Source organism: Phalacrocorax aristotelis, chromosome 15 (assembly GCF_949628215.1).
Source record: "Phalacrocorax aristotelis chromosome 15, bGulAri2.1, whole genome shotgun sequence".
Classification (NCBI taxonomy): domain Eukaryota; kingdom Metazoa; phylum Chordata; class Aves; order Suliformes; family Phalacrocoracidae; genus Phalacrocorax; species Phalacrocorax aristotelis.
In genome coordinates this window covers 7786683-7801999 of record NC_134290.1, presented here as the reverse complement: position 1 = coordinate 7801999, position 15317 = coordinate 7786683, and the positions used below count along the sequence as shown (strand labels likewise).

The 15317-nt window shown below is 42.2% G+C and overlaps 1 protein-coding gene across 3 annotated transcripts in view; it reads left to right on the top strand.

Annotated features, from left to right (window-relative positions):
- Positions 1–15317, top strand: part of KIAA1671 (KIAA1671 ortholog) — an 87251-nt gene that overhangs the window by 36709 nt on the left and 35225 nt on the right. Inside the window, exon 1 of one of the 3 annotated variants that reach the window (XM_075110607.1) lies at positions 701–1278. The exons of 1 other annotated variant lie outside the window; for it this stretch is intronic. In XM_075110607.1, coding sequence (XP_074966708.1) covers positions 1228–1278 — 51 coding nt within the window. In that variant the 5' untranslated portion in view covers positions 701–1227. Of the gene's footprint in view, positions 1–700; positions 1279–8208; positions 8239–15317 lie in introns of those variants that run through there. One more of the 3 variants, XM_075110606.1, reaches the window with a different exon arrangement.

Below are 15317 nucleotides of genomic sequence, written 5' to 3'. Positions count from 1 at the left end.
CACAGAACACGAGTTTTCCCAGTTCTGGCTGTGACGGGTCTCTTTCCTGCCCATTGAAAAGCGAGCCATCTCATCTTCTGACTGTATAAAGCCTCTAACGTTGCAGCTTCACCCCTTCCCAGATGGAAACAGATGTAGTGAAAAAACCATCATGTGTAAATTGTTTTGTTAGCCTAAAAACTGAATCAGCCTGGAAGAAAATCAAAAGAATTTGGCATCTGTACAAGATCTTATTAGGTGGCCATTAGAAAAGTAGGGGGTATTTTTCTTAAACATCCAGAACCAAATTGCAAAGGAGATTGCAGAATCCTGGAAGCTGTTTTGTGTCACCTCTGTGTTGTCCCCCCCGGGAAAGGTGAGACCCTGATGAGTGCTGGGTTGGGGGGCAAAGATGGTCGGGGACCTCCCTGGACTGGCTCCTGCCACTTGTCTTTCCCTTTCCCATCAAAGATAGGACACAGGTCAAAAAAGTAGGAACAGATAGAAATGTTACCATTCCTATTTTTGCTCATCACAAAATACTTACTATCATTTCGTCATTTAGCTCTGCTTCCTATTTATAAAAACAGCCCAGAGGAGGATGACCGAGTGTTGGTTAATAACTTGGTTTGCCCAGGCTTTCTTCCTTTTTTGGTAGTATTCGTTTGCTGGGAACATTCCAGTGGTATATAAAAAGACACTTTGTGGTGCCTTTTTTCTCATTCACAAAAGACAATTTTTATATTAAAAGCAGGAGCTTTTCTTTCATATGTCTTTTCTTTCTTTTTCTTGTGCATTACTGAAAAATAAGGTCAGCGAGCAACCCCAACAACTGCGGTGGCATTAGCAGCGTTTCATAACCCAGCCTGCAAAACAGAGTGGGTTTAGAAGCTTCTCTTTCCTTCCAGATGAAGGGCTTTTTAGTGTGAAACCCAAAGTACTATTATTAATTCTAGACTAACACATTACGGATTACCGCGATGGGAGAAGTCTGAGCAGTTAGATGCTAAATAACAAGTGGTTAAGTCACATGGTGCTGGTAGCTCAGCTACTGCTTATAAGTAGCCACAGCATCTGTTAAAGGCACAGACCTCAGCGTGGTGACGTGGGGCTGGATGAACAGACACCGTACATTATTCATGCTGCTTTTAATTGCTCCGATCCGCTTTTAACTTCCGCTGGAGGCAGGCAAGAGTGAGGAGGCTGAATCTAATGGGAATGGTTTTGCGTTAACTTTGTCTTTGGAAGATGGAGTATTATTACTGTCCACGTTTGCTGAAGTTGCTGCAGTATTTGTGGGTAAGTGTACTCTTTAATGTAACTGCGCTTACCCACTTGGACGTTTTTAACTGTTTTCAAAAATCCATAGACTGTTAATGTGTAGCGATGGTTTTGCTTTGCAGTCTCTTTCTGATCTTTCTGAATAGTAACATTAAACTTGGGTTTTATTTTGGGTGAGAAAGGCTGTTTTAATACTCAAAATGAGGAGACTGCAGACTACTTAAATGTGCCTCAGAAAACCCTCTTAGTAAGTGGAATTTATTCCTTGTTTATGTCTAACCATAGGTGTTGTAGTTTTGCACACTGCGTATTAGAAATATTCTTCCCCACCTGTTTAAAAGCTATCCTCGGGCTCTGGAGGCAGCTGCTTTCAGAAACACTCCTTCCCCTGCTACTAGCTAGAGCTGCTGCCTGCTACTTAAGTAAAATGGCCAGTACTAATGGCTTTGGCAGTGTGTATTTTTATAATTCCTTACTTATTTTTAATTCAACTGTGTTAATAGCTTTTGCCCTTCTCAGTGAGCACTTCCTCTTCAAACAGCCCTTAGGGCCCTCTTCAATGAAAAGCTCTCTTTAACAGGCTGCTCTTACTCTCCTAGACGGCCAGCTTTGGAGGGTTACTTCTGCACAGTGGCTGCTGTTTGTCTGATATTTTCACATTTATAAAAGATGACTTTGATTTTTGAAGCCTCTATGAATAGATACTATATTACTTTGAACCTAACTACTTAATGTTTTAATTTCTTGCTTACTAATAAAATACCAGCTTTCATTTGTTTGTGGTATTGTCTGTGTTAATCTAGCAATTTTTTCAGCAGTAAATTCAGCATGTAATCAGACACTTTAAACCTTTTTGTTAGCTGTTTGCTAGCGCATTGTCAAACTGTAGCAAAGAATCGGCCTTCCTCGTTTAGAGTTTAATTTTACAATCCTTACCTTGTATGCATTTTGATCAGTAGTGAGATTGCCTACTGTAATTCTTTTGCAACTGGGAGAGAAATAATTCTTGAAGAACTGGGGATTTTCTTAAAAATCTTTACCTGTTGAAGACTGTAGTATTGTAAAACATGGAAGTGTAGACATTTCTTAAGTGGCTTTTCTTTTTATTTGATTAGCTAGATTTTTAAGAGGCAAGCTTTCTTTAAATTGCACATAAAAATATCAGGGTGATATATGTCAGACTTCCGTATGATGAGGGGGTGGGTGTTCTTTATGGTTTGCCAGCATGAGAAGTCTGAAAGAGATCTCTTGAAAGCTTTTGCTTTCACATATATCTGGTCAGGAAAAAAAATGACAAACCAAAACAAAGTTTTCGATCAGTCCAGAAGATCACTGAGATTATGTCTAATATTGTGCAGTTATAGTTTGTACAGAACATGTATGTTACATTTTCTGTGTGTATATGCTCTTTTAGAGGCCTTGAAGTATTTCTTAAGCGTTTTCATTAGTGCACTGTCTCCTGGTATGTTGCAAGAAAATATTAGAAGGACAGTTGTGACATTCATGATGTTGAATATATATTAAAAAAAAAAGAAATTGTAAGGGAAAAACACCTCAGTGCCTTTTGTCACTTTCTATGTTGATGTTGCAGCTGAAGGCTACTAAGGAGATGTTTATCAGTTCTCTCTATTTATAAATAAACAGGAGTAACCAGAGCTGGTGGGGTTAGTTGCCAGGCTTTGTGTTATTTAATCTATCTTGGGGAGCTAAGATATTTTTCATCAGGTAGACATACCTGAAGAAGCTGTAACTCTTAATCAAAAAATATTATAATGAAAATCCATTTTCAGAGCTACTGTTTTGAGTTACTGAAAAGTTGCATCTCTTCTGCTGTTTATTTGTTTTACTTCTACACACTGCTGGAGTTGTTGGACATCAGTGGCCTTGCTCAGTGCCATCTGTCTGCTAATTTCTTGCTGATTCTTCTGATCCTTGAATACGATATGTATTATTGTGATGGGTAGGGAAGTTGTCAAAATAAATCCTTGTAGTATTTTTAGAGCACAACATAGTTTGAGGTCTGCCCGAGTACGTGTGCAATGATGACTGACCACCAAGAAGTTCATGTGGTGTAGTCAGGGGTGTTGAGCTCTAAGTTTCTGAAAGGTAGTCGTTGTGTCCAGCAAATTGTTTTGTTCAATGGGTTGTATTAGATGCAGGCAGAGTTCTGTTCGGTAATTCAACCTTGAGCTCCCTCTTCAATTCAAATTGCAGTAACGAGGAGGACAGCAAGCCTATCAAACCTGGATCACTTGCACTCTTAATGAGGCATGCCCCAGGACTCTGAAATATTGCAGCTCTTTCTTGGCTGGTGTCTTCTTTTGTGTGACGTGTAACACTGAAACAGGGATTACTGAGAAGTAGGTTCCTAGGGAAGACTGAGCATCAGATTTTTTTCATGACAGGAGATGGACTGACAAGAGCTACTGAGAACTATTGCTGCAGCTGTGCCAACTCGCTGAGAAAATGAACAATAAAAGAGGAAAGCCAAAAGTGTTGATAGAGGCTTGCAGATTTCTGCATAAGGCTTTCATGAGTCTTCAGGGTGGCTGTTCAAGAATCCAGAAGTTCCTGGCTGGTGTGATAACACAGGCTGGTTTTGGTCAAATTGGTTGATATTTTTTTGAGAAGGGGAAGAGCAGGACTCTTAAACACCACTCCGTGTTTGATTCACTCTCAGTAAATCGTCTCTTCATACTGCAAATGTGCTCATTGTGGGAGAGATTTCTCAGAAGCTTGTGGTTTTGTGACTCCAGCAGTGTATTGATCCTTCTTTGATTCTGGCTATTGAGATTATAGATGGAGTGAGATATTGCCTATATGGTGTACTACCAGGCTTTTGCTGGTGAGAGGGGTCTGTCTGCAGCCCTTGGTAGGACTGCCTGTGGTTGGTCCTGCCTTAGCCTGTGTTTTTCCATAGGCTGGTGGTTGTGCTCCTCTTCCTAGCGTTTTCAGGGCTGGCTGTTTACCATCCAGTTGGTGTCACCACTGATTCCTTTTGCTACCTTTTCCATCAACCTGGAATCCAAACTCACGGAGTTGCTTTCAGCCATACATTCAGTTACATATATTTGTTCTTTGGACCCCTTCAGTCAAATGCTCAGATAAGCATAAAGCAGAGCGCTGCAGACTAATTGCCAAATGCGTTGTGGTGGTCTGTAGTTCAGCAGCTGAAATTCAGACTGAATCATAGGTCTCTGTGTTCCCCGTCATCACTTCCTTCTCTGCTCTGGCATGTACCTTCTGCCTAGCTGTGATCTTTTCATCATCTTTAATTGGTTGATTATTCTAATTATGTATTCAAGTGCCAGTCTTTCAGTGACCATATGCTAGATTTATTATATTTGAGTATTTTCCAGAGTACATGGGGTATTTATCACCCTTTTCCAGCTGGTGAGGAGCTTTGCTGCAGCTGATACAAGACATCTTTAGGTCTGACTTGCGTCAGAAGCCCTTTAAGTGCAGCTCAGTAGTCTGCTGTCCAGCTGCTTGCATCAGCCACACTGTCGAGCTGGTCAGCATGCCAGGTATGCAGCCACAGGAAGGAGGTTTCCTGTTCCCTTGTGATGCCCTTCATCCAATAACCAGCTTTTTTGGCTTGCTGGTAGACACAGCCACTAGTGGAGTGCTTTCAGATGGTTCTGTTCCTGTCCTTAGCCATCTCAAAGTTGTGAGCAATTTTTTGCTCTGCCCTAAGGCATATTGTGGGGTGCTCCAGTTTCAATGATGTAATCTCTTTTTTTGGTGTATCTGAGGTTACTGTAGGAGCACACTGATAAACAGTGATCAGTGTTACAAGTAGGACTAGGTAACGTAAGCCAGCTTGGTGAGTGGAGGCCAGACTTGTGGTGGGGGCAGAGCTGGCAAGAGATAGGAAAACTGTGGATCTGTTCCAGAATAGGTGCTGAAGAAAAAAAATAGGAGCCCTGGCTGATTTTGACCAGGCCCTGTAGTACTTGGAGGGAGAGGAGGGTTGGTGTCAGTATGTGAGCTGTCCTAGATGCAGTGTTTGGTACCTCAGTTGGGAACCAGCTGTGACTTCAGTCACAGCCACCTTCAGAATGGTCCTGGCTGGTTTGATGCTTAGTGAGGGACCTGGCTCAGAGTGCTGGCGGGGCCTCCGGCTGTGCTGCTGTGGTATCAGAGGCAATCAACAATCAAACCCCTGAGGCTCCATGAAGAGCTATGTGATCGCTGTTCAATCCAGATGAGACAGATAATGTCAGTAGACAAGAAAAGACAGCTGGAAGAGCTGACAGCAGCTACCCCCTTATATGAGAGTGCACTGTGATCTCTAGATTATATGTGGTCTTTCTCTTGCCAGCTAGGTGTTGGCCTGGTATAGATCCGGCCCCCCCTCCCGTGTGTGTGGTAGGTGTATAAACCCTGACGCATCATAAAATGACTAGTTTTGTTAGTTTCAACTGAGTGTGACAGGAAGAGCATCTGGGGCAGGTGAGTGGCTGAAGATGCCTTGAAAAAACAAAAACATTGTAGATATGGTCTAGGAGTGGCCTTGGCTCTGCTTTAACAAAATGAAGTTCCAGAAAGCCTGTAGGAGACCACAGCAGCAGAGGTTCTCTCATAAAGCTTGTAGCTCTGTGTTGCACATACATCATACTGTAATACACAGTGAAAATGGAAATATGCAGGCTTGTTGCTCAGTTTAGGCCTTCTGGTATGGATGTTGGTGGTGAGTTTCCTGAACATGCTAGGTACCGTTCTTGATGAGTTGTTTCTTCTCAGTCTGGCGCTCATCTTTGTTGAAACAGCAAACAAATGCTACATCCTGAAAGCATTCAAAAGAAAATGGCATGTTTTAAATAACGTTACCCTGCAGCACTGTGATGGCTTAAAAAGACCTTCTTATTCTTTATTGACGGTCATTAAATGATAATTACAAAATCAAAATAAAATTGGGGTATTTAAGTAAGAAGTAAGATCTAAAGTTTGTTTTGACGAGGTTTTAATTACTACCTTTTAAGAGTGATTTTGATACTTCTTTATCAGGTGATTGCAAAGGAAGTGGCAGCTCGATAATAGCCGTGGTGCCGCGGCATGTCACTGCAACAGCATTTTGAGGGGTGATGGAAGGAAACCGTAATCATTGGTCTGCTCGCCACGTGTAATGGTTATCCCTGCTTTAGGGGAGGGAAGGCATCCTGTGTCGGTGTTGTGTGGCATCCCTTTGTGTGTGCTGCCTGGGGATTTCCTGTAGTCAGCGTCTGCTGCTATTCTGTTGCGGGGTTCACTTCTGATGATGGGGCAATTGCAGTTCAGGCATGCATTTTTTCCAAAGACTTAAAAATCTCTCACACCCAGGTAGTGTCTGAGGTATATCTGCTGTGCTGATGTCGGCAGCTAAACCTTCCTTTCAAATACTCTGAGTAAATACAGCCTGTTGCAGGGAAAAATCTGTTCAGAAGGCATTTTCCTAATTCCTGAATGCTGCTCTGAAGAGGAATTCTAACTTCTGTGTCACTGCTAAGAGCAAGCAGGCAAAACAAAGGTGGCTGAGGAAGCCGGTTCCCTGCGGGAACACGAGAGAGTGCTGTTCAGCTGCGGGAGGCTGGCGTGCTGGCGTGAGGCCACTCGTCCTCTCGAGCTCCAGAGCAAGGGAAGCAGTACATAATCCAAGACAGTTTGTTATAATTAGGTGTGGTATTAAGTTTAATTTACCATGAATTGCTTTTATGAAATAGTGCATTCTAGGTTAATGTGGTACAATAAGATTTGCATTCAGTAAGATGTAACCATTTGTAGACCTGGTAATTCTTTTTGTAATGACTGTGTCATTGCGGGCTCAGAGCAGCTGGAACTGGGGGACTGTCTGCCCTTGCCCCTCTCCTTTTTAATTTGAGTCCGAAGTAGTGAATACGCTTCTGATACGAGGCTAAAGTGGATGGTTAAATCTCACTTACACATACGAGGGAGAGGTAACATCACTGCCTGTCCACTAATGTTTTGATCTAAAGTTGTTTTGACTCAGTTCCTGCTTTCCCATGCTGTTGTCCATGCTGCGAATGCTGGGAGACAGCCAAGTTCCCACTATTGTTCCTGTTCTTTCAGCAGTTGTGAGTTGTTCATACAGCCAGTGCGTGTTTACTGTACTGAAAGGAAACAGCATTTTAGAGAGCAACTTGAGCATGGTGAAAGTAGTTCTTTGTAGTGGCCTTTCGTCGAGATATGACTGGACTTTGTACTGCAGTGCAAAGCCTCTCTTAAAAAGTAACTTAAGGCAGATCTTAAGCCTAAATGAAGCTGGGAAAAGATGTAGTGTTTGGTTTCATGATTCATGGTTGAGGCTAATAAATACCTGCTGCATTAAGGAGGGCAGTATAGGTTATTTGCTAACCACAGGACATATTTGACGAGGTTTGATTGCTAGGGTTGGAGATTGCAGATGCCAAGTGAGACGGGATTTGCTTGTGCATTTGTTCCATAATTCAGCAGCATTTCACAGTTCAGGGTGGGAAATACAGCAAATCTAGTTGAGAAAGCAGAAGGAATTTCAGAAATCAACCTTTTGGCTCCACAGAGTTCCAGACCATGCAGGAAATAATGCACTTAATCTAAAAACTATTAAAAAAGGCCACACCTGTAACAATGACCCTGATAAGCAATTTAAGGTGTAGCCTTCTGCAGAGTCACATGGCTGTTCTTGTACCACACCGCTGCTCTGGGCTCCAGAAGTGTGTTGGCTGGCTGTAGCTCGGTGCAAGCCTGGGGTCAGCTGGCTTGTGGTCCCCCACCAGTGCACTGACCACATCCCGGGGAACGTGGGAGCATCGGGTCGTTGTATGGCTGGGCTGTGCAGCCACCCTCCGTCAGGTGACGTGGGGCCGATGTGCGTGGGAGGAGGAGGCGGCAGCAAGAGCAAAGAGTCCAACAAATAAAGCAACCATGTATGCATGCAGTGTTACACAGCAATGGCAAATAAATGCTATTGCTTTCTTCATAAAAATGGCATGTTGCAAGGTAAAAATGGATGAAGGACGTATTGCATAAACTTATACCTGATATTTGTTCTACTTACTGTGATCAAGAAGCGTCTAATGTAAATGAAAGATGTGTGGAATACTGTTTTGTAGGGAGAAAATGGAAGGAACAATCAGGTGCTCAGTGCTTCCCAGCTGTGCAGTGGGAAGGTGGTTTAGACAGTTGTTTGGCAGCCTGTGATTATGCTGGGAACAGCCAAAATGATTTAAGATGCAGTTTTACCTCCCAGCTTTTTGTAACTACTCTTTGAAGAAGGAAAGCCCTTGCACAAAAAAGCATGCTGTTCCTTCGGAGTGTTCTTTGCATTCTGAAAAATCAGATTTGAACCTTCAGTAGTTGGAGATTACCTGAGAAAAGGTAATCTGTGAGAAAGAGAAATTCTACCAAATCTCTCCAGGCAGATGGCAATAAAAAGTTTTGTATTTTATCTCTTCGAAAAGGATGACAGAAACACACTACTTAAAAAATAGTAAACTTGGCATTTACTGACTGTTTTAAGCGAGCAGTGTGTTTTGGACCAAATCTAACTCTTTGGAGAACATATCGTTCCCCAGTATAGCATGCAGTCTGTCTGTCACTTCTTGAAATTCTCCCGCATGCGTTTGCTGTGTTTTGAATTGCTCGTGCTGCCTGAGGCTTGGGAGCACACTGACATGGACCCTGGCTTCAGGTACAGTGCTACAAAGCAACACTAAAACTTGTGAGATATGAGGAGGTGTTCTCTGACAACTAGAACCTGCTTAACAAATGTAATGTGTGGGGGCCAAATCCTGCTTCCCCGAAAGCTCAGCTGTGTACAAGAGCTGTTCTCGTGTAAGGGGACTCCTGCTGTTAGAGGGTGGGGATGACAAACCCCATCCAGCCCACGTACCGCACCGGGGCTGCCTGCCTCTGACGGAAAGTGAGATGCTGGCTGAGGTGGAATGCTACAGAACTGCTCAGACGACATTTAGCGAGATGAATCAGAATTTCATGGTGAAATTTTAAGGAGATGGAAGGAAATTGGTGGATCTGGTGTTATCCCTGAAGTGGGATTTCGATGCCTTTGCAGAAGGGTGTTGGGGAGGAGGGGTTTGAATGACTGCTCGTATGCAGGTCTGAAATGACAGTAAAACTCTGTATCAGTCAAAAAGAAGGAAATACTTTGAATGTCTCTCCATATTGGTTTGTCCCTTCTTGTTTGCACATAATTTGACTCATTCTCACGGGAACAAGTGATTTCCCAATCCCTCTTCTTCCCGTTGTCGTTTTGAGCAGAACTAGCATGTTTCCATGTTTGTGTTCTTTCACTTCACTTACCTTCTTTGCCTTGTGGGAAAAGTTTGCCCGTTGGAGATATTTTAGGCCACATTCTGTCTTCAGGAAGTCTCAGTTAAAGATGTTTTGCAGCTACCTGTGTTTAACATGTGAGGGTCCATTGCATCAAATGATGGAGAAATAACGGTTTCCATGTTTGGCTTAACATAAGAGCCCTGGCTATGGTACTGCTTTGTTTTGCCTCCCTGGTGCAAGGAGATCCTTTGCAGGCTGAAGCTTTTACCCTGTGGCTGCCTGGCATCCTGGGGAGATTCCCTAACTGCAGATTGGGACCTCGGGGAAAATTGAATCAGTTGCCTGTTGAGACTCTGTATTTGGTCAAAACAACAGAACTGCTCCTGAGAATGCCTGGGCACGTTTGCAGGGAGCAGGTGGTGTTCAGCCTGCTTTGTATTTGTTTACATGCTGCTATTTTCATTTCACTGTGCAAATAGCTTCCTTTTCTTATGGGTAAGTTTGACATTGTGTTTCTAGCTGACATCAGATATCTCCCCTACTGTAAGATAGCTCCTCGTTTTCCATAGCATCTTTCTTAAGTGATACAAAAGCCAGGGCTTAGCTTATTGCTAAGTGTGTAGATAATTTGTTTGGAGTTTTCAGCCCACATTGGAGGGAATGTCTAGTATTTGTATGTCATGTTTATCAACAAAACTTTCTTTGTGGTGGATTTTTATTCGTGTAAATGGAAAAAACTGTAACTATCCATCTTTTGCTTGGCATAATCCTTTTGATGTAAACAAATGTAAAGAAAATGTTTTTAGTACTTTCCAGAATATTTGTGCTGTAGGAATTTCCTGTTTCTGTGGTGTTTTTCAGTTTTTCCTCCTCCACTGAGATGGAAGGGAAGCGCTGAATGATTATGTACATGGGCTTTCAAACGACATGGTATATTTTTAGCTTGTTCCCTCAGCTTTAATGTCGATGGCTTTGTTTCACACTGAAACAATTCAAGGTACAAAAACTATGCATGTTCAGGATGTTTAACCAGGCCTTTATGTTCAAGAAAAACATAGTCTGGGGGACAAAAGAACTAATATTTTCTGAAAAACTGTTTTGGTGCTCTAGTTGTTGCAATTATTACTGGTAATCATATTTAAACTTAAATTGTTTAAAAGCCTTACATTAAAAGTTATATTTCACAATTAGCTTTGTTTACAGATTTTTATTAATCTCAGAACAACTACATACGGGTGTAAAAGTGTGCAGAACTTTGTGCAGAGGAAAGGATGGCTGGCTTTCTAATTTGATTACAAATGAAATGGGAAATTGCAGTTTTTCACTGATCCCATCAAGGATGACCATGGTATTAGAATGATATTTTGGCAGGTATAAACAAGTATGTGGAGTGTTCAGTCATGAAAATTATCAATGTGCTGTCTTTTCTCACAAGTGTAATTCTGTAAGGAAAACCAGGAGTGCAAATTTAAGGTGGTGTGTTTTTTTTTTTTTTCTTCTTATCTGGTTTCTCTAATATTGCTTAATTTGGAGGAAAGTGCAGCGTTCATACGCATTTGGAACTTAATAAAATAAAATTCACGCTGTGCCTCAGCTTTCCCCTGTTCTTGCCCCTTCTGTTATCATTTTTTGATTGAAATCTGTAAGAAATGCAAGTATCATACTTAAATGTGACTTTTGTTAAATGAGAACGTAAGGTACAGAATTTTATCTTACTGAGGTGATAGTGCTGTGGGTTTTCTGTTGTTTTGTTCTTACAATGTACATGAGCGTTACGTATCTTTTACAGAAACAGTAGGACAAATCTACCCTCAAAGATTCATACTCTAAAGAATGGATATAAGCCATGTGTTATGAAACGTGTTGGGAACGGTGGTGGTAGCAGAGAGGGGGCTGTGGACGAGAGCTTACAAAAGCGGGCAGAGTGTGGACAACAGCTGGGGACCAAGTGTTCTGGTGAAAAAAGTCAGGCTATGGGGTGGACTTGCAGGCAGATTAAATGCATTCGGTATCTGACCTTCTTTAGTAAACATTGCAAAATGTTTCTCTGTGATAAAAAGCTTCATTTCATATGCACTAACATGCTTCTTGCGTGAGAGTGGGAAAGATGATGTCCCAGCAAAATTTCTAACCTCTTCTTTGTCTTGTTTGAAGTGTGGGCATGTCTAACTGTGTTTCAAATTTATTGATCAGACTGGGTCACTCTATTTTCTTTTTTAAGATTGAAGAAGAAAAGATGTTAAAAGTAGTAGCTCTTTGTGTATAAAATGGTTTGGAACCTTGCAGACAGAAGTTTAATCAGCTGCACACGCAACACTTCAACAGCTTTTTGCTGTTTTCACAGTGTTATGTTGGACAACTCTCATTGTGTTCCCTGGAGAATGTTTTATTTGTCATAAGGTGTGGGTGAGTTGGGAATCCAGGTTCAGGCATAAGCTTCAGCTTTGATAAACTACCCCTAGGTAGGTATGAGATGTTTACCCCTTTAATGTTCCTGCCACCTTTTTGAGGTTATAGAGTGTCAAGGACCTCCCTTGTACTTGCTTCTGAATCCTCTGTTTCTCTTTAGAGTTGGCTGTTTTAACCTTTATTTCCTGAGCACCAGATGCATTTTTCTGCTTGTTTTCATGCTTCTAACTCCGAATCATTCCTACTGCAGACGACTGTATACAGAGTGAGAAAGTTGGAATACCCATAGTCAAGACAAGTGATACAGAATAGGGTGAAAAAAAGTTCCTTCCCGCTCCCCAGACCGGGGATACGCTGCTTGCAGAGACCTTTGGAAACAAAACTTGTACTCTGCAGTGGGGGACGGGGGGAGAGGAATTGGGCTGCAGGCGAGGAAGGAGGCCCTGTCTAATGTAAGCTCTGTTTTTATCAGCGCTGAGCATTGGCTTCACTTGGCAGCAGTGCTCAGCCAGCACCAAGCCCGAGGAGCGGTGTGTCTGCTATCCCTTTGCACGCTGATCTGGGAACGGCTCACACCTGTTCCTTTACCTGGCCAGGGAAGTTCCAGTGATGCTGTAAGATGACAGTTGTACCTGAGGAGTTTGGGGGTTTTGTTTCTTCTTTCACTTTTTTTTTTAAAATCTCACTGCCATTTTGCCCTTCCTGTAGTCTAACCAAGTCTCTCTCTACGAGACCTGGAGAAAGGATGTATTTCTCTTGTTTTGTCTTTCCATGTTCCTTTTTATTGTCTTCTCATAGCTGATATTCCAGAATATACATGCAGTGACTATGAACTGTTTGGTTGTTTGTGAAACCTTGGCAAAGCATATTTATTTATATTGGGCAAGTGGCAAAACCTGTGCTGTAGGTCTGCAGGGAAGTTGCTAGTTTCCTCCCTGAAGTCGCTTTCTGTGGCAGGGAACATTCATGTTGCTTTTCTGACCCTGCACAAGGGACTCTGTTAAGCTTGCTGTAAAACATGATTATTTGTATAATGCTTTTTGTCCTTTGAGAGGATTGTCAGGTTAGCACACAGCAAGGCCGAGAATAAAGCCTTCCCCTTCCCTTCTGTGCCTGGGAGTTGGGCTGTTTTGGATCATTTTCTCCTTACCCTGGATGTTTCAGCTGGAGTAGGCAGGGTAGCATGACGGCAGCTGAGTGAGTTCAGCTCTTGTTAGCAACACTGCAGGGGAACTTCAAGAATAAGGTAGCTGTGGAATAAGGATGTGCAGCGTGCAGGTGCTATAATTTGCTTTCAACTGCCAGCTGTCAAAGTGATTCAGTCTTCTAGAGCTTGCCTGGACACCATTCCGTAACGTTGTGGGGTAGGAGACGAGACTGTGATGAGTTTGTCCTAATGTGACATGGTCTGTGCGGACACTTGTGTACTGGGGAGTGTGGTGTCTTCTAAGGGACACAAAATAGTTTCTTAGCGAGGGTCATCCTGAAGCAAATTTGACCGGATGATAAATAAAGAATCCTTGTGTCTTGCTCCAGATCAGATCAGACTCAGATTTCAGAGGCAAATTACAAAGACAGTTTTATGACATAGGCCTTCCCGCAGTTATGATGCATAAGTATCATAAAATTTCATTTTCCTCTTCAGTCTGGAGGAATAAATTAAAAGTATATGCCTGCAAAGCCGCTGGCACTGAATTTAAAAATGTAATTGTTTCCCACAATGGAAATGTATTACTTCTTTAAGAAATAAGCATTACTCTGAGGTTATTACTCTGTTTAAAAAGCCATGGACTACATTGATGAGGCACTTTATGAAGTGTGTTAGCACCTTTCTTTAAAAGTCTCTTGTATTAATGTGTGCTTGTGTAAACTTTACGAGGGTTGATGCAGAATCTGTTGCTACTGCAGTCTTTCCTTGCTGACTGGTTTGTGAGGACTCTGTGAGCTTTTAAAATAACCTAATACAAGAATAAAGCCTGGAAATGGAATTTCAGTCTCTTTTGTAGGTGGCTGTCTGTACGAGGGGAGCGCCTTTAATGTCAAGTTCTATGCAAGTTGTCTTAAATTCTGAATAAGCATAAATGAACACTGTATAGTGAGGTTAATTTGCTTAGTTTCAGCAGGAAACAAAAGTAGAAATAGAAAATAAATATTTAGTGTAAATATTGAGATATTGAGATACCTTTTGCTTCAGGTTACAAAAGAGATTTCAGTGTATACAGACACTGTACAAAGTCCTTGTGCTAAAACACTCCGTCCATTCAACTCTTCCCCCGCCCGTGTCCCCCCCTGTCCGTCCGTGTGTGTCCCCCCCCTTTTTCTTTTCACCAGATACTGCTTATGGTTACTGTGGCAGGTGAAACAGTCTAGCCATCTGAATGAATGGTATTTATTGTACCACCATGAAAAAGAAAAAAAGACCAAGCCAAAGCAGATAAAACCACTAAGCCCTTTCATCTTTGGCTGTGTTATGTTTCGTGGGGGGTCTTAGATTTGAGGGGTGGGAAAGCTATGTACAGCAAATGGGAAGAAGGATGGAGTAAGGAGCAAACTTACCTCAACGATTGGCTTAGAGTCCATGTAAGGTCAATTATCTTGTGATGGTATATGTGATACTGTGTAAAGATTAGAGACGAACCGAGGTTTTTGTTGTCTTCAGAGTACCTGCGCAGCAGCGTTGGTTTTGTTAGGGCCTGCCTCATAAATTTGTTCCCACATGGGCATACTGGGTACGTGCGTCACAGCTGATGATGCCCTGTGTGATGGAACCATACAGGGAAGGGGCGAGTCTGAAGGATGTGGAGCTGTAGAAAAGGTGCCTAGCCTGCTGCAGATCCTCGTCTGGACTGCTGGCTTTGAGATAGAGATGGATGCTGTGGTGTGAATTGTATCACCTCCTTCTCCTCAGTCAGAACAGACCTTGATTGGACCAAGGGATTGATTTCTATTTCCCCTAAATGATGCATGTCACAGCAGTCTCCCACACCCATGCACCAAGCAGCTTGGTATGGATTTGAAATTATGCTAGGTCTTGAACTCCGTCAGGTATAAACAGGTGCAGGAGCCTGAGTAATTCCAGTCTTTTGTTCATGGACATAAATGTAAGCCTTTCGTTTAACTTATGCTCTGTCTTAATTTTTTTTTTTGCTTAAGTGAAAAGATTGCTATGTGCTAGGAACAAAGATCAAAATGAAAGACTTTGTGCAGTAAGACTGTTCTATGAACAGTTGTGACAACTCACTGACAGTTACAGAGGAAGTGCCTGTAATTCTGTAAGTCTGACTTCTTGCCAGTGAAGTGAGATTTAACCTGGCAGACAAATGTAGACAGTTTTTACCCATAAATCTGATAACCGCACTGAAACTTGTGCATTTTTC